Source organism: Capricornis sumatraensis, chromosome 2 (genome assembly GCF_032405125.1).
Source record: "Capricornis sumatraensis isolate serow.1 chromosome 2, serow.2, whole genome shotgun sequence".
NCBI classification, from domain to species: domain Eukaryota; kingdom Metazoa; phylum Chordata; class Mammalia; order Artiodactyla; family Bovidae; genus Capricornis; species Capricornis sumatraensis.
Window position 1 is genome coordinate 78,708,017 of NC_091070.1, and position 23,982 is coordinate 78,731,998.

General features: G+C 42.1%; 1 protein-coding gene across 2 annotated transcripts; it reads right to left on the minus strand.

Moving 5' to 3' along the window:
- Positions 1 to 1,079: 1,079 nt before the first annotated feature.
- Positions 1,080 to 23,395, minus strand: DAD1 (defender against cell death 1). 2 transcript variants are annotated; one of them, XM_068965402.1, is made up of 3 exons: positions 23,084 to 23,395; positions 11,081 to 11,255; positions 1,080 to 1,302 (listed from the first exon to the last, which is right to left on the minus strand). In XM_068965402.1, exons 1-2 carry the CDS (start codon positions 23,292 to 23,294, stop codon positions 11,125 to 11,127), a joined length of 342 nt encoding a protein of 113 aa, XP_068821503.1. In that variant the 5' UTR covers positions 23,295 to 23,395; the 3' UTR covers positions 1,080 to 1,302; positions 11,081 to 11,124. The 2 variants fall into 2 exon arrangements, with proteins under 2 accessions (XP_068821503.1, XP_068821504.1); XM_068965403.1 differs by lacking the exon at positions 1,080 to 1,302 and adding an exon at positions 6,751 to 7,914.
- Between the last annotated feature and the right edge of the window lie 587 nt (positions 23,396 to 23,982).

Here is a 23,982-nt window from a genome sequence, read left to right on the forward strand (position 1 = left end):
CCAAGATTTGAGAACCACTGGTCTGGATGGGTGCTTCTCAAAACTTTAATATGCACGTGATTCACACGCAGACCACGTCAAAACAGCTTCTGCTTCAGGAGGGAGTTAAGTGGGGCTGGAGAGTCTCCTTTTCAAAGACTCCTAGGTCATGTCAATACTGCTGGTCAATGGGCTACATTTTGAGGAACAAGAATCCAGTAGTACTTCTCCTATCTGGCTGCATGTTAAAATCTCCTGGGTAGCTGTACAAAGTAAAGATGCCACCCCAAAGATTATTTAATTGGTCTGGGCTGTGCCCTGGGCATTGAGATTGTAAGTTCCCTAAGCAATTCTAATGTGCAGCCAAGTTGGGGAACCTCTAGAGCCCAACCTACCAAGGCAGCAGTCAGCTAAATTTAAATAGTGGAATCCTCAACATAGCTTATTTCCTATATACAGCCCCCAAGATGGAAATAAGGCTGCCACCACAATACATATAAATATGCCTAGACTTCAGCCAGCAGACCTATTGTTCCACCCAAGCGTGTCATGAACTCTGATCTAAAGCAAGTTACAAATTGGAGCTTCAATTTCATCTACCTAATGAGGACTGGAACCCCTGAGACAATAGTAAGAACAAAGTGAGAGTACTGGAGAGCGGTGTCTCATAAATAAGCATATACACAACTCCCACACTTTTCGTACTCTTCTTACACTAAGAGATCGGTATATCACTTTTCACCACTAAATCACAGTGAAACATATAAATGGGGAAGCACACATGTAGTTCAATTTCTCACAAAGTGCTTAATGATGCAGTCCCAGGAATGCATTGTGTCATAAGAGCAGAACCACCTGCAACAATTGAAGGATTAGTAAGGGATTACCAGCTCCAGGGAAAAGACAAAGGGCTCTCCTTTCCCAGGGTTGTCAGAGCTGCCTTTTGTCATTAACTTCAAATACACTTGATGAAAACATGGAGGTAGATTCACAGTTGCCAGTTATCAACTCCTAAAGAAATTTGCACAGAGGACTGAAGGAAAAGGATTTTAATATCAAAAAACACAGCCAGAGGCAGAGGAAGGAGTGGCATGGAACTTTTTAATTTGGAAGGCAAAAAGGTTACACTTCATGGAAGGCAGAGGCTGTACTAACAAATGCATTACAAAGTTGTTCTGGCTCGGAAGGAACCTAGGGAACTTCTCTAGGCTCTCCACCTGCACCCCAAGGAGTTGGTAGTAAGCATAAATCTGAAGAAAATCCATGTGTCCAGCAAACTGCCATCTCAAAGAGCTCTTATCCAGGGGAAATTAAAAAGTGAACCTGAAAGAAAGAAGCAGAGAGGTAAGAGAGATTCATGGTTTCTAAAATGTCTTGTGATACTACAGACAGGGCCTCAAATCCTTTAACCTAAATTCTAAACCCATATAGACAAAGGCAGTTACAGGGTTCCCCAATTCTGGAAAGTATTTAAACCAGGGTAGAACAACCAAAATAAAGCAAATATTTTTCAATGAACATTTTACAGAAGTATCCATAAAAACTAAAGCTCAAATCTCAATTCCAAGACATAACTGACTTGAACTGTAGAAGCAGTTCTAACACTGGCTCTACAATTAATAAGCTGTGTGACTTCATGTAAGCCACTCTGACTTCCCTGATCCACAAACCCTCTTTGTGGTGAGAGGGTGCAACTTAACCTAAAGAACTTTTCTGGATTTAGAAAGCTTATAAAGCACTAACTTATCATTGGGGTGGGAGTGGTGGGGAGTGAAAGAAAGAAGAATTCGAAAAACCTAGAAAAAGATCCCCAACCTCAGGTTTAACAAAGGACCAAACGAGAAGGAATAGTTTTCATTTAAAGGTAAGACTGTTTTTGGCAAGAATGAGGTGGAAAATAACCCCAAGAGAAGTGGCCTTCTTTCCCACCCCTCTGGGAGGGCTACCCACACAGTGTGCTCCAACTCAGTGTGGCCAGGGGTGACCCCTTGGCTCTAGGCGCCCCAGCGTCCCCAGCCGCAAGCAGCCCATTTTCCTGCAGTGCACCATCCTCCATGTGCCATCTTCCATGTGTGTCATGACTTGAGAAATCTTGGGAAATACTACCTTTCAGAAGAGGGGGGCTACCCCCTACGTGAAAGGGCACCACCTTACTTTGTGTATTGGTTCAGGCGATCTGGAGATTCTAGCATCAGAGCTTAAAGGAAAGATCTTAGACTCCTCACCAGACTGTTATTTCACTAACAATGGCACTTAGAGAAATGCTACATAATTGCAGAATATTCCTACATCAGTGGAATTACAAGAAATATGTAAAACAAAGAGCAAAAATTGGGGAGCAAAAGTGATCACAGTGCCAAACAAAGGACAAACAGATCTCCTGAAACTCACCTATTCACTCCATCAAATTTCTTACTCTCTGACAACAGACTATCACATCAGCGCTAACAGCCAAGGTGAGAGAGGACTAGAGCGCAGGCCACGTCAGGGAAGAGCCTTGACCCACTGAGAATGCTGAAAGAAATCCTCATTTACTAGGAGAGTCAAGTTTTGAGATCTTATGATATTAAAACATTTGAATCTAAGACATTGGGACTGGTCCATCTAAAAGGCAAGAAAATGATTCATGAGAGTAAATTTCTGTGAAAATCGTTTTCAGAAAATTCCTATTTACATAGATCTGCTCCTTTCTTTTAAGGCAAAAGTATATTTACCAGACAGTATTCTAAAAGCAGAGCTTCCAGGAGTCTTTGAATTATTAGCTCAACAAAACTCAACTATTCACCAGGTCAGAAGAATGATTTTAACTGTTAACCAGGGGATAAAGATTTCAGGAAACTGACTAATAAAGTTTCCTCCCCTGATAACAAGATATGTGAAGTGAAAGCCACCTGCTGAGGAGAGTGAGCATGGCTTCTTCCATCTATCCACCCAAGCAGGAAAGAGAGCACCATTCCATCAACCTGTTCCTGTCATCTCAAGAGAAAGCAAGGCACAACACAAAGACCTATTCAAAATAATTGCTCTCTGTAAAGTCACACACAATGATGCCAGATAGGGGCATTTCCACCCGGAATGTCTGCTTCCTCAGCACCATCTCTATTCCGACACCAGCACTGAGCAGATCTGCTCAAATGCCGATTTTCCTTCAAATCCATCTCATCCTAGATTCTACTCACCCAATTAAAACTAAAATTGGAGAAAATAAGAATCAAAGTGCATCCAGTCTTCTCATCTTACAGATGAGGCAACTGCCATCTGAGAGTCTGACAGATCTGTCCAGAGCTGTGCTGTCCAACATCACAGCCACTGGCCACAGGTGACTATTCAAACTGAGTTAACATTAAATAAAATTAAAAATTCAGAGTCTTAGACGTCCCTGGCGACCCAGTGGTTAAGACTCTGTATTTCCAGTGCAAGGGGTGTGGGTTCAATCCCTGGTCAGGGCACTAAGATTCCACATGCCGCGGGGTGCGGCCAAAACGGAAAAAAATAGTGCCTCAGTCACACAGCCACATCTCTAATGTTTAATAACTAACTACACGTGACCAATAGCTACCATACTGGGCAGCTGCAGACTCAAGTTTGCCCAAAGCAAAGTTCTATTGGACAGTGCTGGGGGTCACCCTCTTGAGATAAAGTCAGGTTTCCTGATATGCATTCTCCTCCATTTTTTCCAGATCATATTAAAGATGACTTATTGTACAGAAACATTTACCTCTAAGTTTTTCCTATTTAAAAAAGAGAAGCAACTTTGATGCTGTTAAAGGAAACCTTCTAACAAGACATCCAAAAGTCTTTGAAAACTATAGAGAGAAAGGCATATAGAAGTTTGGAGTAAAAATGACAGTTAACGAGTTCCTACTCAGTCACTTATTAGTTCCAGGCCCTGGACAAATCAATTTAAATTTCATCAAGGTTTCCTTACCTCATGTATAGAAAGGGATTACTACTATTTGTCTACCTCCATCCCAGCGTGCTGAGTGCCATGCTGAGTGCCAAAGAATTGACGCCTTTGAACTGTGGTGTTGGAGAAGACTCTTGAGAGTCCCTTGGACTGCACGGAGATCCAGCCAGTCTATCCTAAAGGAAATCAGTCCTGAATATTCACTGGAAGGACTGATGCTGAAGCTGAAACTCCAATACTTTGGCCACCTGATGTGAAGAACTGACTCACTGGAAAAGACCCTGATGCTGGGAAAGATTGAAGGTGGGAGGAAAAGGGGACGACAGAGGATGAGATGGTTGGATGGATCACTGACTCGATGGATATGAGTTTGAGTAAGCTCCAGGAGTTGGTGATGGACAGGGAGGCCTGGCGTGCTACAGTCCACAGGGTCGCAAAGAGTCAGACACGACTGAGCGACTGCACTGAACTGACCCCAGCATGAGCTGGGGGATGACACAGGTTGATGTGTATAAAAGTGCACGTGGAATGTGTGTGAGTCCTGCAAACCTGGTAATGTGATAACAGTAAAACACTCAACAAATGTTGTCTAATTTTGTAAAAGGCTTTATACCAACATTGTGCATTTTTAACTTTTCACCACCCTGAGAGATGATGAAAACCTGATAATGTATAAAAAGCAAAAACTAAAGGAAAAAAGCAAGGGAAAAAAAAGCAAAAGCTCAGCTGAGGATCCACACAGTGTGATCCTCCTCAAACACAATGGGACTATCATGAATACTATTAATCAGAGGCTTCAACAACTGCAAGAGACTCCGATGACCACCCAGGCCAATTCCCTCCCTGTAAAGACGGGGGAGATGAGCGCTCAGCGACAAGCTTATTTCTCCATCCAACTAGTTAACAGCACAGCAAAGTCTATAGCACAGGTCTTCTGACTTCTACTCTCCTGCTCATACCCCACTCTGCCACCCTTCATGCGGATTGTTTCCCTGGCTCCGTTCTCCTACAGCACATTCCTCATGTCTGAGCATCCACATAACTAAGGATACAGCTATTCTATACAGCATTTCTTGCTGTTGAAAATGATTTACACAACAAACATGCACTATGACTGTCAGCTCTGTGCTAAGCTCTACGGTCCCTATTCCCTGGGCATGTAAGAGTCCAGTGGGAGAGACAGGAAAATGAATGGTTTCATAAGTGTATGGTAAGTGCAGCATTAGGGGCAGGCACAGGGGACCGTGAGAGCCCCAAGAGGCTGCTATGCAACCTGGGGGCAGAATGACTTGCAGCAGGAATCATCTGAGCTGCAAGGGTAGAGAAAATAAGGCAGGGACTTCACAAACACAAATCTGTAGCAGTCAGCAGTTAGGACTCAGCACTTTCACTACCAGGGCCCAGGTTCCATCCCTAGTCAGGAACTAGGACTCCATAAGACACAAAGCTCAGCCAAATTTAAAAAACAGAACAAAATTAAAAAAAAAAAAACACACATATACAAATCTACCTGATAGTCCCTCTTTTTTTTTGCTGGTTTTCAATGAACCAAATAAAAAATAGAGCAAAATCACCAATTAAAAGTCATCAGTTATCAGGGGTTTTTAGTAAAAAAAACAAGTAGATTCAAGGTTTTAAGAATAGGTAAAAAAAAACTAAGCTCATTCTCCAACCAAGGAAAAAAAGGGGGGTTGAAAAAAAGACTATGCTAACTCAAGATGTTTTCTACAAATTTAGAGTATTCCCCTTTTTCAGAACTTATCTGATGGCTAATCCAATATAAGGTAAAATGTCACAGAGAAAATGAAATAGACACTAACCCCTCACACAAACACAAACTTAAAGCTGGCTGCCAGGAGAAGAGGAAATCCAGGCCTCAGTTCAGTTCAGTTCAGTCACTCAGTTGTGTTCGACTCTGCAACCCCATGGACTGCAACACGCCAGGATTCCCTGTCCATCAAGTCAGAAACAGGTCTAGAATAAGCCAAAATGGGAGCTCCTGAACTGACAAGGAAAAGAAATAAAAAGTACATCCGTGGGCCACTGTACACTTGTTCTTCACATGTAACAAAACCCTAGGGTCACTGTGAGGTTGCATACCCTTTTGTGCCTCACTCGACACTGCCCACTTCTGGTCAGAATGTAAAGCAACCCCCACCTAACATCTAGGCCCACCTGGATCTCTGCTGCCCTCCTGTGACTGGAAGGAAACTAGGTTTTATCACAAAGGTATTTGTGGTCTCTTCCCCTAAACTCAGTTTCTCTTTTGAACTTGTAGTATATTCTCTCAGCCATGAAATGTACAAGCCACTAGGTGGCAGTAGAGCCTAAAAAATAACATTAAGATTCCCTTTAGAGGTAGTTTTCTAGATTACTATAGTACTGATATTTACTGACGAATTCGAAAAGCCAACAGCAATTGCTTGTTGGAATATAATTCCGTTAGTCAGAGTTATGTTCTGCCCAGCCTTGCAGCACCCTCGCTTCAGCCAGGATTAAACACTATGAATTTTTAAAGACCTGTAGAACCGCCTCCACCATAAAAACAAAGTAACACTAACAAGGTTTCAGCACAAGCTGGTGGCAAATTATCTCCCCCAGGCTAAGCACACTGCCAAGCTCAGGTGTGTCCCTTTGTCAAAGCCCTGCTCGCTCTTCCCTCTGAACTTCCCTTCCCAAGCTGTGATCCAATGTAGCTAAGTCTCTCTTCCCTTCCAAACACTTGAGGTAGGCTGACATTTTCTGAAAAGAATTTCACAAGGAGACATGGAAAAACAGAACAGGAAATATTCACCTGTAGTTATGTAAATCTTTATTCAAATCTACTGAATACGATGCATTCAAAACAGACTTACTGCCACCTAAGTGCCAAATACCATCACTTTAGTGGAGCAAGGATTCTCCCAACTCAGAAGCTCACTAGGAGCATTTTTCCTTTTTATAATAATTTTTTAAATATTATAAAGTCTATTTTTGACCCCAGGAATAGCCACCTATACCAGTGTTGCCAACTGAACAGCTAACTTCTACCACAGGTTTCTCACTCTGCTATCTCTGGACATGTTTTCAGGGGGCCACAAAGTCTGAAGTTTGGACAAGGTTGTGTTAACAGTAGTTTTTATATATTTATAAATTTCAAGAAGACAGTAAAGTCTTATAGCAGAGAGAAACAATGGGGACTGAAGGGATTCAAAGGAACTTTAGCTTAGTTTCTGTTCAAAATCTGTTCATTGCAAGTAATGAATATGGGGGTGTTATATTATTCTCTGTACTTTTCTGTATTTTTAACATTGTCATACAAGCAAAGAAAGTAAGTAATAAAGGAAAAGATGGTGGTAAAATAACTGTGGCCACATTTTAAACACATTTCTCTGACTGTGCAATTGTCAAATACTTTATAATAAGCAATTATTTTAAGAAGGGTGATTTTCTTTTTTTTTTTTTAATATATATTTATTGACTGCCCCGGGTCTTGGTTGCAGCACGCAGGATCTTCAATCTTCATTGCAGCATGCCGGATCTTTAGTTGCAGTACAGGAACCTCACTTGTGGTGAAGAACTCTTAGTTGCAGCATGTAGGATCTAATTCTCTGACAGGGATCGAACCCAACCCCCTTCATTGGGAGCACGGAATCTTAGCCACTGGACCACCAGGGAAGTTCCCACAACAAGCAATTTTAAGCAAAGTTAGGGCTTCCCTGGTGGCTCAGATGGTAAAGAATCTGTCTGCAGTGCGGAAGACCCAGGTTTCCCTGTGTCGGGAAGATTCCCTGGAGAAGAAAATGGCAACCCACTACGGTATCCTTGCCTGAAGAATCCCTATGGACAGAGGAGCCTGGTGGGCTACAGTCCGTGGGTTGCAAAGAGTCGGACCAGATTGAGCAAGTAACACAAGCGAAAATAGAGATTAAAAACATTTTTTGACATCAGACTGGATTATCAGACTTAAAAGATTTCCAGTAAGGCTCTTTGAATCTCAGTTTCCCATTCATAAATGGAATTAGCAAGTTTATCCTCAAGAGGTTGTTCTGAAAATAAAATAAGACAGAATAAGAAGCATTTAAAACCTGATCCATGTGAGCATTCACTGTCTGCTAACTTCCTTACTTCTCCTTGAAAACATTTCTTTAACTCAGTGCCATTTTCTTCTGATCTGCCTCTTTCAGAGTCACTGCTGGTTTTAAATGCTACCCCGAAATTCACAAAGAGCAGTACACTATGCTTACAGATGTTTATTCTTTTTATACCCAACTCCCAACATACTTGGCAAATATGGAAAGTATTAAATTTTTATTGTACCCTCTGATATAAATATTGAAAAACTTAAAAACCATTTTTTAAAATGTTTTAGGACACCGCACATAGAACTGAATTAGAAACACAGAAAAAGAGCAGAAAAATGTCTATTTGAAGATTGAGAGCAGGACAGTATACTGTATGTCAAATGAAAGATCTCTGGGAAAAAAACCCTGATGAGTCCCCCACAGAAGAATTCTCTATGAGTATACCCTCTATAGGATGATTTAACACTGTAATCTGGGATTGGAAGATTATGCTGTACCCTGGACCCATAATTCCAAGCTGAACAGGTGGCCCTAGGTCGTTAATATGGGCTACCGTATGCAGTTTCTGCTGAGCCTGCTTTTTTGTCTGTTTTTGTCATAATTTTGAAATACCAAGCTCTCTGCAGCAGAGTCCTCTTCCAATCATGACAGCCCTAAGAGATAATTTTTCACGATTTGGTGCCTCCCTGATCCTAGAGAACATCCTTGGACTGTATGCTCTGTCCCCTTGTTAAAGCATACACCACCATGACTCATCTAGAAAGGAGTAAGGCATTTCCTTCTTAGACTAAGGCATTGCTCTGAAGTAAGGCATTGCTTTTAGAGTAAGGCAATCAGAAGACTTATGACCTTTCCAGCAAGTTTGCTATCGGAGCCCGGGGTTGCTCAGGATGTTCACAGGCCAATGAAGGTCAGTGTTGCTGGCTAAGCTTTCTACCTGCACTGAAGAAGCTGTCACTGGTCAGACACCTCGCCTGCGGCCTCTGCTCCCAGGTAGCATGGCAGCCACCCTCTCTCAGCCCCCAGAGCACTTTGGTCAGGTCTTTAGCACGGCTCTAACTTCTGTGGGTACGTGGCTTCTCCATTAGACTGTTCACTTCCTGAAGGCAGGGACTATATTTTCCTTTTCTTTGTATTCCCAGTATCAAGGCATTGACTGGCATATGAGAGAACAATTCAAGTCCTGATCAGGTCTCAAAAAAATTCAACTGTATTAGGATAGTAGAAAGAAGTGGTTCTCAACCTCTGTCACTGATATAAACCATCTCTCAACTCAACTATTGCCAAAAGTGAAACTTCACCTGAACTAACAGAACTGTTTTTGAGACAGTATAAAAAATGGAAAGGCTTTATGTAATATACTAAGTGACTGATTGACTTATGATAGAAATTGAAGTACAGTCAGTCACATTCTTACACTTACCTTGCCCATGGCTATTGTAACTCATGTGTTAGATTTCTGATTACAAAAATGACAGCTTTCCAAGTACAACAGAAAAAGGTTGGGCCTCTTCCCCCAGAGGGGGTAACATTTCCTAAAGTTCTCTTTTCTCTACCCCAGTAATAGCAACATTTAATTCTGTAGGGGAAAGGCAGAGAATAGAGCGCATTTACTCATCAGTAGGCAACGTAGGATATTGGAAGAGCACCACTGGGCTAGGACACTGCTCTGCTACCACTGAGCTGCATGGCCAAGCAAACCCAGTAGACTGTTCTGAAACTCCCTTTCCTCATACATAAAATAAGTATTAATACAGAGTCAAGTGCTTCTCAGAGCTTTAGGATTCTGCTTAGGAGGGAAGGATGGAGGGGAGAGCATACTACACACGAGGGGAGCCCAAGCAAAGAGCGCTTTTCAACTGTGTCAATGAAAACAACCCTGGCTCCTCTGCCATTTTATATATTGAGATTCTATTTTGGGGGCTCCAAAATCACTGCAGATGGTGATTGCAGCCATGAAATTAACAGGCGCTTGCTCCTTGGAAGAAAAGTTATGACCAACCTAGACAGCATATTAAAAAGTAGACATTACGTTGTCAACAAAGGTCCATCTAGTCAAGGCTATGGTTTTTCCAGTTGTCATGTATGGATATGAGAGTTGGACTATAAAGAAAGCTGAGATCCGAAGAATTGATGCTTTTGAACTATGGTGTTGGAGAAGACTCTTGAGAGTCCCTTGGACTGCAAGGAGATCCAAACAGTCCATCCTAAAGGAGATCAGTCCTGGGTGCTCATTGCAAGGACTGATGCTGTAGCTGAAACTCCAATACTTTGGCCACCTGATGCAAAGAGCTGACTCATTTGAAAAGACCCTGATGCTGGGAAAGATTGAGGACAGGAGAAGGGGATGACAGAGGATGAGATGGTTGAATGGCATCAACAACTCAATAGACATGGGTTTGGGTGGACTCCGGGAGTCGGTGATGGACAGGGAGGCCTGGCGTGCTGTGATTCATGGGGTCGCAAAGAGTCAGACACGACTGAGCAACTGAACTGATGAGATACTTAGAAAATAAAAGAGCTCTACTGCTAAAAAAAAAAAAAGGAAAACTGACAAGTGAACCAAATAGCATCTCATTATTTTACAGTGTTCTCCCAAGCTAATCCAATTTTCCCATTAATTTTTAATTTAGCACATGTATTAGCAAGAAGCTGTCATCATGAAGCTATCATTCATTTAGCATATACTACACGTGTATCAGGTGTAAGCACTATACTAGGTACTATGGGAACAATGGCTCAGCATTTGAAGTCATCTGGGATCAATATCAGAAAAAAAATTACAGAGCAAAACTAAAACCAAAATCTACAATTTATGTCTCTTCCAAGATCTCAGAGTTATTTTCATGGGGTTATTGGTACAGAAATTAATGTATTAGCTACAAGCAAACTCCCATTTTCTGCTATCTTAATGATTTCCAGAACTGTGAGAAGAGAAGGCAATGACCAAGATCAGCAGCACTGATGAATCATGATGATATTAACGCAAACTTTGCAGACCGATATGGAAAATTCTGCAAAGCTCTCATCAGCACTATGGGAACTCTGCCAACCATGATCAAAACCAGCCCCCTCCAATCTCTATTCCTAAAATCAACATCATGTGATAAGCGCTAAGATCATCACTTACATTCTTCTAGTCTCCTCCTCCTCAGTTAAGTAAACAGGAATGATTCAGCCAACGAAGTTCATGACGACAAGATGAAGGATGGTGCTGGCAAAGAGAAAATCAGCAAAGGCTCGCTCTGGGGAGATGCCTTGGAAATCTGCCTTGTTTTGTGGGTTGATCTGTATTCTCAGACAAACTGTACAAGAACAAAAACACAAAAATGATTATCAAGTATGTAACATGTATGACTAATGCACATACTCAGACCCTCTGACCCAATAATTCTATTCCAACAGAAGTGATTAAGTCCATCAAAAGACATGTACAGGAATGATACCGATGGTGGCCCCCAAATGGGTGCAATCTAATATCAATGGTAAAACAGGGGGTATTCTCCAGCAGTCCAGTGGTTAGGACTCAGCACTTTCACTGACAGGGACCCAGATTCCATCCCTGGTTAGAGAACTAAGATCGCACAAGTTGAGCAACCAAACAAAAAAAAAATCCACAAACGAAACAGTAAGATGGGGAAATTATGGCATATGCATACAACAGATACCATAAAGCAATGAAAGAACTTCACAGCATGAATTCCACAAACATCATGATGAGCAATACAATCCAGACGCCAAAAAGTACATTCTTCTACAAAGCTTCTACAAAGCTTTAAACCGGCCAAAAACAATCTACAGTAATACAAGCCAGGATACAAGTCAGTAATACAACTCAGGAGAGTGGTTTTTAATCTCTCACAGGAGAGATGACTTGGAAAGCATGCGGAGAGACCTTTAGGGTGCTGGAAATGTTCTATATTTTGATGTGGTAGTGATTAAAAGGGTAAATTTTTTAAAGTTCATCAAGTTGTACACTTAAATTTTCTGCTGTTATTTGTTAAAGGGAACAATATGACTTCTCAGAGTTAAACTAAAAATCAAAGGCTTACTTAGAAAAAACATATATACAACCAGAAAATCTTGAGAACTCTCTTATCTCCTGACTTAAGTTTATAAACTTTTTAAGACTGAGATGTAGTTGAGGTAGTAACAAAGGAGGCAGGCTGAGACCAAGCTATAAAATTGTGAATTATTTCCAACAGAACATGTATATTAGACAGCAGAGATGTGTATCCACGAGGACCTCACAGTTGTAATTTTTGATCTCCCAGTTCTAGCAGCTGCTGGTTTCAAAAAAGGCAAGAGATCTAAGTTACATAGCTCTGACAGAGAACTCTCCATTGCCACCTTCTGTACCCTTGAAGATTCCAACCTGATACTGTAGCCATAGTGACCATCTGACATGAAAAGAAAGTTCTAGGGATACACTTTTCCAAAATATCTTTATACCTGTGACAAATGCTTACAGAACTTAAATTTACTTCAGACTAGCGTCTGTTCCCATCACTTCATGGCAAAGAGATGCGGAAACAGTGACAGACTTTATTTTTCTGGGCTCCAAAATCACTGCAGATGGTGATTGCAGCCATGAAATTAAAAGGCGCTTGCTCCTTGGAAGAAAAGCTATGACCAACCTAGAAAGCATATTAAAAAGCAGAGACATTACTTTGTCAACAAAGGTACGTCTACCCAAGGCTATGGTTTTTCCAGTTGTCATGTATGGATATGAGAGTTGGACTATAAAGAAAGCTGAGCTCCGAAGAATTGATGCTTTTAAACTGTGGTGTTGGAGAAGACTCTTGAGAGTCCCTTGGACTGCAAGGAGATCCAACCAGTCCATCCTAAAGGAAATCAGGCCTGGGTGTTCACTGGAAGGACTGATGCTGAAGCTGAAACTCCCAATACTTTGGACACCTGACTGAAAGAACTGACTCACTGGAAAAGACCCTCATGCTGGGCAAGATTGAAGACAGGAGGAGAAGGGGCCGACAGAGGATGAGATGGTTGGATGGCAACACCGATTCAATGGACAGGAGTCTGAGTAAACTCCGGGAGTTGGTGGACAGGGAAGCCTGGCATGCTGCAGTCCATGGAGTCACAAAGAGTCGGACACAACTGAGTGACTTAACTGAACTGAGCATCCGTTTTACCACTAACCAAGAGAAGGCAATGAACTGAGATCTAACCCAAAGGTCAGAAAACTACTAGACTAGTTATCAAGAGTCCATCACTATGGCAACAGAGTTGTCATCATGCTTAAACATGGAAACACCCCTGATGTTTTCAGGAACCTGGACTCTTCAAAACATTTAGGACACTGACTGAAACAAGGGTGGCCAATTAAAATCTGCTTGGGCAAGTACAGCTTGGTTCATCCATTTGCCAGAGCAACTAGCAACATCTATTAGTGTTTAAAACATTGCCACCTTTTAACTAAAGAATTTATCTTACAGAACAAGGACATTCTAACAGCACGTACCTAAAGCTGAAAAAAAAAGTGAAAACAGTCCAAATGACATCAAGGGATTATTTAATTAAATCACACTGCTGCTGCTGCTGCTGCTGCTGCTAAGTTGCTTCAGTTTTGTCCGACTCCGTGCGACCCCATAGACGGCACCCCATAAAACCCATGCAATTATTCAAAAGAATGAGGTGAATTCTCAATAGGTTGATAGTAAAGATTTCTAAAATATATTAATTGAAAAAAACCCAAAAATATTCTACTATTCTATTTCATGTTTCTCTTAAATATATTTTCTCATTTTTCTTGCAATGTAGGAAAAAATCTGGAGAAAGAGATACCAAACACAATTAACAGCGGCTACTGGGGTGGAAGGTGGGAGTAGAGTAGTGCTTGAGAATGGGGGACAAAAGGAAAGAGAAACTCCACATGAAGGTGGATAAGGAAATGAATTGATGTTACCATTTTCACAATCACAGTAACCGAAGTTACTTCAGTAACAACGTAAGAGTCAGAATCTTGCAGAGATGCAAAGGACCCTGAATGTCATAGAGACCAGCATCCCTTATGATGCACAAAATGCCCAAGAGGCGGTGGGGATGGGCATGCCAAGAGGGCTGCATGAATCAGCTGGGAATCATTTCAAAATATACTTACCATTTCTGGAGTCTGATAAGTCATGCCCAGGTAGAGAATTACAAACCATCCAGAGCCTCTGTTACCACAGAGGCAACATATCCCCCACATGCAGGGGTGAAAAAAAAGGCAAAAAACACCTGTTCAAAAAGTGTTAGTCTCTCAGCCATGACCAACACTTTGTGACCCCATAGACTGTAGTCCATAGAATTCTCCAGGCAAAAAGAATAGTAGAGTGGGTTGTCATTCCCTTCTCCAAGGGATCTTCCCAACCCAGGGATCCAAGCGGCATCTCTTGCGCTGCAGGTAGATTCTTTACTGTCTGAGTCATCATGGAAGCCCTCTGTTCAAGAAACACCCCCACACACACACAAATAGTCTCTCCCTGAGCACTTCCAAAAATGGAAACGTACTACCTCCTGAGGCAGCTTGCTCCATTTTAGTGGTTCTAATTTATCTCCTTAAATGTTCATTTATTCAGCAAAATATTTACTGAGCATCTACTATGTGCCATGCAGTGTGCTAGGATTTTGGCACAGAATAAGACAAGAGTCTGGCTCCCAAAGAACTTACACTTCAATGAAGAGAAACATAATAAACAAGAAAACAAATAAATAAAGAAATATGAGGTAGAGATATGTGCTATAAAGAAAACAAAGTAATAGAAGAGTGACTAGGAAGCTATGTCTTATTTGGTGGTAACAGAAGAGCTCTCTAACAAGGTGCTATTTTAAGAACAAAATTTGATAGGAGCCAACTATGGAAAGATCTAGGGGCAGAGCGTTCCAGGCAGCAAGAACAATGTTGACATGCTCTAGGTACAACATGTCAGACTGACTAGACTAGTGATCAAGGGCAAGAGGCAGACAAGGGCCAAACTTTGTAAGCTTCAGTAAAGAGTCTGGATGTAGTTCTAAGACCAATGAAGTAATATTTCTAAGTTTTGAGCCGATGAGTAAAATAATCTGATTTAATTTTTTAAAGATGGTAGAACTGCAATATAGAGAATGGTCTGCAGAGTTAAAGAAACAACAGAGTCATGTAGGAGCCAAAGAGCTCGGGCAATGGTGGTGAAATGGACAGAAGTGAAGAGACACCAGCTGTGTTTTGGAAAAGGGCTTGCTGATGTAATGGGTGTGGGAGATAAGAGAAATCAAGGCATCAAGAAAACCTCCTAAATTTTTAGCTTCAACAATTTAAACCAACGTTGACACTATGTTCTGACTGGTGAAGAGATAGGGCTGGAAGGTTCAATTTGGAGCTGTGTGTTAGACATCAAGTGAAGATGTCAAGTGAGCAACTGGACTTGCTAATTTGGAATTCAGGGAACAGGTTAAAACTGAAAATATTAATGTGGCAGTTGCAGTTACACAGATATTATTTAAATTCACCTAAAGGAAAGAAATAGAAAATGGAACCATACCCTCAGACCAAGAAACACCTAGCACAAACAGTAGGAAAGAAAAACCAATGAGGTAAGAAAGAACAGTCAGCAGAGTGTAGTGTTGTAAAAGTTTTGAGAAGAAAGTACCTCATTCACTCAGAAGGAAGCAGCCAATTATGTTAACTGCTAAATGTTGCTGAGCATTCGGGCAAGGTGAGGGGTGTGCCGTTAGATCTGGCAAGATGGAAAGAGTGGTCTCACTGTAGTGGTGGGGAAAGACCACCACCAAGAGTGGGTTAAGAGCAAATGGAAAGTGAGAAAGCAGAAACAACAACTAGACTAGACTATTTTTTCAAGGAATTCCGTGATGATGGAAAAGGAATGGAACAGTAGCTACAGGGGTATCTGGAGTCAAATTAATTTTTAAATTGGATGATTAATTAGAGCATATGTATATGATGGGAATGATCCAGTGGAGGGAAATTTATGGTACAGAATGGAGGGATGATTACAGAAGCTGAGTCCTTGAGTGAGTAAGAGACATCAAGATGCTCTTCACAAATGGAGGAGGTGGCCTCTGATAGGAAAGAGATACATCATTCATCCACCATCACAGGAAGTAAGTCAGAGAGCAGGGGTACAAGTGGAGGTGAGCTGCTATGATTCCTTGCTGGCAAAGGGAAAGCAAAAAACAAACCAAGATCAACTGAGAATAAAGGAAAAGAGAAAAGACAGGTAAGAGTGCAGAGAGAAATTACGAAGCATGTTTTGGAAAAGCAAACATATTAGGGAAGTGTTTAGTTCAGTTCAGTCGCTCAGTCGTGTCTGACTCTTTGCAACCCCATGAATCGCAGCACGCCAGGCCTCCCTGTCCATCACCAACTCCCGGAGTTCACTCAGACTCACATCCATCGAGTCAGTGATGCCATCCAGCCATCTCATCCTCTGTCGTCCCCTTCTCCTCCTGCCCCCAGTCCCTCCCAGCATCAGAGTCTTTTCCAATGAGTCAACTCTTCGCATAAGGTGGCCAAAGTACTGGAGTTTCAGCTTTAACGTCATTCCTTCCAAAGAAATCCCAGGACTGATCTCCTTCAGAATGGACTGGTTGGATATCCTTGCAGTCCAAGGGACTCTCAAGAGTCTTCTCCAACACCACAGTTCAAAAGCATCACTTCTTCAGCGCTTAGCCTTCTTCACAGTCCAACTCTCACATCCATACATGACCACTGGAAAAACCATAGCCTTGACTAGATGGACCTTTGTTGGCAAAGTAATGTCTCTGCTTTTGAATATGCTATCTAGGTTGGTCATAACTTTTCTTCCAAGGAGTAAGCGTCTTTTAATTTCATGGCTGCAGTCACCATCTGCAGTGATTTTGGAGCCCCCAAAAATAAAGTCTGACACTGTTTCTACTGTTTCCCCGTCTATTTCCCATGGAGTGATGGGACCAGATGTATGATCTTAGTTTTCTGAATGTTGAGCTTTAAGCCAACTTTTTCACTTTCACTTTCACCAAGAGGCTTTTTAATTCCTCTTCACTTTCTGCCATAAGGGTGGTGTCATCTGCATATCTGAGGTTATTGATATTTCTCTCAGCAATCTTGATTCCAGCTTGTGCTTCTTCCAGCACAGCGTTTCTCATGATGTACTCTACATAGAAGTTAAATAAGCAGGGTGACAATATACAGCCTTGACATACTCCTTTTCCTATTTGGAACCAGTCTGTTGTTCCATGTCCAGTTCTAACTGTTGCTTCCTGACCTGCATCTTGGTTTCTCAAGAGGCAAGTCAGGTAGTCTGGTATTCCCATCTTTTGAAGAATTTCCCACAGTTTATTGCAGTCCACACAGTCAAAGGCTTTGGCATAGTCAATAAAGCAGAAATAAATGTTTTTCTGGAATTCTCTTGCTTTTTTGATGATCCAGCGGATGTTGGCAATTTGATCTCGGGATCCTCTGCCTTTTCTAAAGCCAGCTTGAACATCTGGAAGTTCACGGTTCACGTACTGCTGAAGCCTGGCTTGGAGAATTTTGAGCATTACTATACTAGCGTGTGACATGAGTGCAATTGTGCAGTAGTTTGAGCATTCTTTGGCATTGCCTTTCTTTGGGGTTGGAATGAAAATTGACCTTTTCCAGTCCTGCGGCCACTGATGAGTTTTCCAAATTTGCTGGCATATTGAGTGCAGCACTTTCACAGCATCATCTTCCAGGATTTGAAATAGCTCAACTGGAATGCCATCACCTTTACTAGCTTTGTTCATAGTGATGCTTTCTAAGGCCTACTTGACTTCACATTCCAAGATGTCTGCTCCAGGAGAGTGATGATACCATCGTGATTATTTTGGTCGTGAAGCTCTTTTTTGTACAGTACTTCTGTGTATTCTTGCCATCTCTTCTTAATATCTTCTGCTTCTGTTAGGTCCATACCATTTCTGTCCTTTATCGAGCCCATATTTGCATGAATTGTTCCCTTGGTAGCTCTAATTTTCTTGAAGAGATCTCTAGTCTTTCCCATTCTACTCTCACCAATACTTCTCCATCACAGCACCACATCCATGTACTTGCCTGCATCTCCCACCAGATTATAAACCCTATGGGAGTGGAGACCACATCTGCATGTTCCATAGTTAAATTCTCCGTTCCCTGCCAGGAAACCTGACACATAAATGTTCAACATTCCTTAACTTATCAGAGGCATGCTCATAACTGAACATCCAGTATTAAGCACTGATTGATGAACAGAGCATTACACGCCTACAGAACATGGGAGGAAGACCTAAATCTCAAGAGCCAGGCAAGGGCTCACAGGTAAGCAGCACTTGCGCTGTCTAAGAAGTCAAGGAGTTTTCTGGGCAATCAAACAAACGTAAAATAGCTTAATACACCTTGGCATGTTCAGGGAATAGTAAGTAACACAATACTGGAATATAAAGTACAGAGGAGGTGGAGACAAGAGATGAAGCTAGCAATGTGGCCAGAGCCAGATCATCAAAGAGCCCCTACACCATTAAAAAATATTTTAAATTTCTCTTTGGATACAGACAAATTTTCTGTGGGGAGTAGAACAGTTAAATCTGCAAGTCAAATCAAGCCTGCAAACATAGCGTAAGAGGGACTGGAGGGAGAGACAGAGGCTGGGAGATCAATAAGGAATATTACAGTAGTCCAGATAGCAAATATTGAGAACCTGAGTAACAGAAGACAACAGCTAGCAATGGATATGAGATTTAGAAACAGGACTGTCAGGCATAATGCTGCCAAACTCCCAATCTCTTTGATAACAGCTATGGGCCTAGGAATCTAATAGATAATTCCCAAAGAAACACTGGACTCCAGTCCTCATGGCCAAAGAGCTGCCATGAGAAAGAAAACACTCTGAATTAGGTCTCCTTGTCTTTCAAATTTAAACTGTTTTGGATCTATAAACTAGGGGAAATAAAACTTTGTTAATTCCAAAAGTATTTCATAAAGATTAGAAAACAGAATAGACAAAAGCTGTGAAACGACTTAAAAACTGATTTCAAGATCAAAGACTTATTTTAAGGATAGTCTTAATGTTTTCCACACATCCCTCCTTAATAGCACTTTAAAGGAGCAAAAAGAGGGATTTCAATCAAGTAAAAAAGGAAAAATTAGAAGGGCTGCCAAACTGGGATGCTATTCTGAAAAAGGGACAGCAGTCCTCTTCTAGAGATATCTAACCACAAGATAAACAGTCAGCTGCTGAGGATGTCTGAAATCTGTCTGGAAGAAGAAAAATATTCTATCATTGAAGTCTTCTACACTGTAAACTGTTGATCCGAAAAAACAACAAAAAAAGATTTCTCAATGGCAATTTTCTACCTCTGGCTCCTTCTTGAAACCATGGTAAGTCTCTCCAGTCGTGAGGGAATAGAAGAAAACAGATCATTTTCATTGGGCCCAAATAATATCAGGCTTTGGGGGGAAAAAAAAAGTGACAGGCTCTTATACTGATTTATAATGTACTAGTCAATTTCCAAAGAGCATATGCTACATAACACATGCAGAAGGGATAGAAGAGAACAGACTACCAAAAAGAAATTAAGGGAACCAGGTTAGAGAACTTTCCCCTCCAATTTATCCTACACATTAACACCAATATGAAGTCTCTTCTTCACTCAAATTTTAAAAAATTTTTAAATGTTTTAAATGCTTAGATGCATTCCTATTACAGGATAAAATTCCTTAGCCTAGCCCTCAAAGTTCTAGCACCCAGAACTACCTAATCCTTCCACATAATCACCTCCAATTCCCTTTCTCAGCCAAACTGACCTCCTCCCTTCTCTTCCAATAGACAGAACAACTTCGGGAAGTTAGAAACCCCAGCACAATAAACAGACACAAGGCAGTGGTGGATTTAGTAAGGTCAAAGGTGTCAAAAGAAATGCAAACAAAAATAGACAAATGGGACCGAACTAAACTTAAAAACACTTGCACAGAAAATGAAACTATAAACAAAAAGAAAAAGAAAACCCTCAGAATGGGAGAAAGCAACTGACAAAGGATTAACCTCCAAAATATACAAGCAGCTCATGCAGCTCAATATAAGAAAGACAAACAAGCCAATCAAAACATGGGCAGAAGACCTAAACAGATATTTCTCCAAAGATGCATCAGTTCAGTTCAGTTGCTCAGTCATATCCAACTCTTTGGGACCCCACAGACTGCAGCACATCAGGCCTCCCTGTCCATCACCAACTCCCAGAGTTTACTCAAACTCATGTCCATTGAGTCGGTGTTGCCATCCAACCAACTCACCCTCTGTCATCCCCTTCTCCTCCCACCTTCAATCTTTCCCAGCATCAGGGTAATTTCCAGTGAGTCAGTTCTTCAAAGCAGGTGGCCAAAGTACTGGAGTTTCAGCTTCAGCATCAGTCCTTCCAATGAACACCCAGGACTGACTTCCTTTAGGATGGACTGTTTGGATCTCCTTGCAGTCCAAGGGACTCTCAAGAGTCTTCTCCAAAAGCATCAATTCTTCAGCACTAAGCTTTCTTTATAGTCCAACTCTCACATCCATACATGACTACTGGAAAAACCATAGCTTTGACTAAACAGACCTTTGCTGGTAAAGTAATGTCTCTGCTTTTTACTATGCTGTCTAGGTTGGTCATAACTTTTCTTCCGAGGAGTAAGCACCTTTTAATTTCATGGCTGCAATCACCATATGCAGTGATTTTGGAACCCAGAAAAATAAAGTCTGACACTGTTTACACTGTTTCCTCATCTATTTCCCATGAACTGATGGGACCAGATGCATGATCTTAGTTTTCTGAATGTTGAGCTTTAAGCCAACTTTTTCCCTCTCCTCTTGCACTTTCATCAAGAGGCTTTTTAGTTCCTCTTCACTTTCTGCCATAAGGGTGGTGTCATCTGCATATCTGAGGTTACTGATATTTCTCCTGGCAATCTTGATGCCAGCTTGTGCTTCATCCAGCCCACCATTTCTCACGATGTACTCTACATATAAGTTAAATAAGCAGGGTGACAATATACAGCCTTGACGTACTCCTTTTCCTATTTGGAACCAGTCTGTTGTTCCATGTCCAGTTCTAACTGTTGCTTCCTAACCTGCATACAGATTTCTCAAGAGGCAAGTCAGGTAGTCTGGTATTCCCATCTCTTGAAGAATTTTCCACAGTTTATTGTGATCCACACAGTCAAAGCCTTTGGCATAGTCAATAAAGTAGAAATAGATGTTCTTCTGGAACTCTCTTGCTTTTTCGATGATCCAGTGGATGTTGGCAATTTGATCTCCGGTTCCTCTGCCTTTTCTAAATCCAGCCAATAAACACATGAAAAGATGCTCAACATGGCTCATTATTAGAGAAATTATCTAAACAAACCAAAACAACAATGAGGTATCACCACCTCACACTGGTCAGAATGGCCACCATCAAAAAATGTATTATACAAACAATAAATGCTGGAGAGGTTATAGAGAAGAGAGAACCCTCTTCCACCGTTGGTGGGACTGTAAACTGAGGCAGTCACTATGGAGAACAGTATGGAGATTACTTTAAAAACTAGGAATAAAACTACCGTATAACCCAGGAATCCCACTACTGGGCATACACCCTGAGAAAGCCATAATTCAAAAAGACACATGTACTCCAAATCTCACTGCAGCACTATTTACAATAGTCAGGACATGGAAGCAACCAAGATGTCCGTCAACAGATAAATGGATAAAGCAGCTGTACATACATACAATGGAGTATTACTCAGACATAAAAAGGAACAGAGGGTGCTGAACTGAGGTGGATGTACCTAGAGCTTGTTACACAGAGTGACGTCAGAAACAAAAAAACAAATATCATATATTGCCACATATATATGGAATCCAGAGAAATGGTACTCATGAACCTATATGCAGGGCAGGAACAGAGAAGCAGACAGAACAGACTTGTGGACACAGCAGAAGAAAAGGGTGGGATGAATTTAGAGTAGCACTGAAACATACATTACCACGTGTGAAACAGATAGCTAGTGGGAGGCTGCTGTGTAACTAAGGGAGCTCAACCCAGTGCTATATGACAACCTAGAGATGGGGGATGGGGTTGTGGAAGTGGGAGGGAGTTTCAAGAGGGAGGGGATACAGGTATCCTTACGGTTGATTCACTCTGTTGTATGGCAGAAACCAACATAACATTGTAAAGCAGCTCTCCTCCAGTTAAAAATGTTTTAAAAGAACAAAATTTTAAAAATAAAAAGAAATGCAACCAATACCCTTGCACAGCAACTATGAATTGTCCTGAATCCTTTTTCCTAAAGCAATTTTCATTTCTTAGACCCAATTACCTATTATCCACCACCTATGAAATCACAATCCCCCACAAGAACTCCACTACTCCCTCTCACTAGGCATTTTCTTCAATGACAACCCATCAACTTCTCATTGGGGAGGAAGTTGCGGGGGGGGGGGGGGGGGGGGGGGGTCTGCCAATTCAATTTTAGCCACAGTAGCCTCAAACCCAAAGACTTGGCGTAAGGAAAAATAAAATTCTTCTGATTGTATCACACCAATAACAGAATTATGAGAATGAAGGCTGAGTTCAGGATAGTAAAATAACTTCAGAGTTGGGTTGTTTACCAACTTCAAAGCTGTGTTAAACTTAAGTTAAAGATGAAACGCAGTTTTCCCTGGACCAATATGAAGTGAAGTGGATCACCAGGTTGAGGACCAGAATGAAGGTGTTTCTAGATTTAAGTCCAGTTCCTCGGCGGCTTTTTGGTGTTACGTACGACAACCTGAATGAGCCTCAATTTCCCCACTCACAAAAACACAGCAATGCAGATTCCCCTCACATCTTCAGAAGGCGGTGGTCTGATACAGAACCGAGTACTGTGGAAACAAGTGAAGTGAAGTCGCTCAGTCGTGTCCGACTCTTTGCGACCCCGTGGACGGTAGCCTAACAAGCTCCTCCGTCCATAGGATTTTCCAGGCAAGAGTACTGGAGTGGGTTGCCAGTTCCTTCTCCAGATCTTCCCAACCCAGGGGTCGAACCCGGGTCTCCCATATTGCGGGCAGACGCTTTACCGTCTGAGCCACCAGGGAACTGTGTGGAAATAGAAGCACACACCAAAGCAACACATTATTACTGAGATCACTTATAGAATCATTACCCGCTAGGATGAAGCTCCCCACACAAGAGATGAAGCCCGAGAGGAAGGAATTGAAGGGGAAGGTCCCCACGAGGAGACAATAACCGAATTGCAGCGCTCCGGTCAGCAGTATATACAGGAGGTACGCGTCCAACAACTTCAAACGCTGAGGAGTGGCGCTCAAATACTCTTCTAAAAACCGCGAGATGACCGACAACACAGACGCCGACATGGCTACAGTCGGCTACAAGCTGAATATTCCCGCCGGCCTACCCTCAAACTCCTAACTGAATAGACCACCACACCGGATATAGAGTTGGCGCATGCGCACAGCTAATATCCAAGCTCCGCCCTCCTCGAGTTGCCACTTTGCGCAGGCGTATAGGCCGGCCAAGGCGCGAAACAAGTAATGCGCAGACGCACAATACGTCTGCTGCATGAGAACTACAGCCAGAGAAAGCTAGTGCGCCTGCGCAACGGATCTGTCCCAGAGTCGGAGACGTGTCCTCTTTTTGTCCTGTTTCCGCCGGCAGGTTAGTGAAGGCTCACAGTTGCTCTAGCAACGAAGTAGCGTGGGAGGAAGGGGAGGATAGGTTTTTCAGCGGACAGCGTGGCTACCCGAGGGTTCCGGCTTTCTTTGGTTCTTGGGCGTCCTAATTGGATCTGCTTTAAGTCAGTGTCTGGCGCTTCCTGAGTTTCGGTATCCGCTCGGCCCTAAATCTGTTAAGGGCACTAACTGCATATGCCTGTCTCAGATCATTAGAGGAAGTCAAGTTGTCCCGCAGTGAGAACCACCGGAGCCGGTCACTGCGTAGGCATCAGTTTAGACTTGGTTATTGGAGAAGGCAAGTGCGGAGCGAAGGTGGGGGAGCTCGACCTCCGCCCGGCTCTGAACTCGATTTGGGAGCTGACCTCTTGAG

Coding starts and splice junctions, on each gene's coding strand:
- DAD1 (XM_068965402.1), bottom strand. CDS start 23,294: ATGTCGGCGTCTGTGTTGTCGGTCATCTCGCGGTTTTTAGAAGAGTAT. Junction 11,256..23,083: donor GGGGAGCTTCATCCTAGCGG/GTAATGATTCTA, acceptor GTTCTTGTACAG/TTTGTCTGAGAATACAGATC.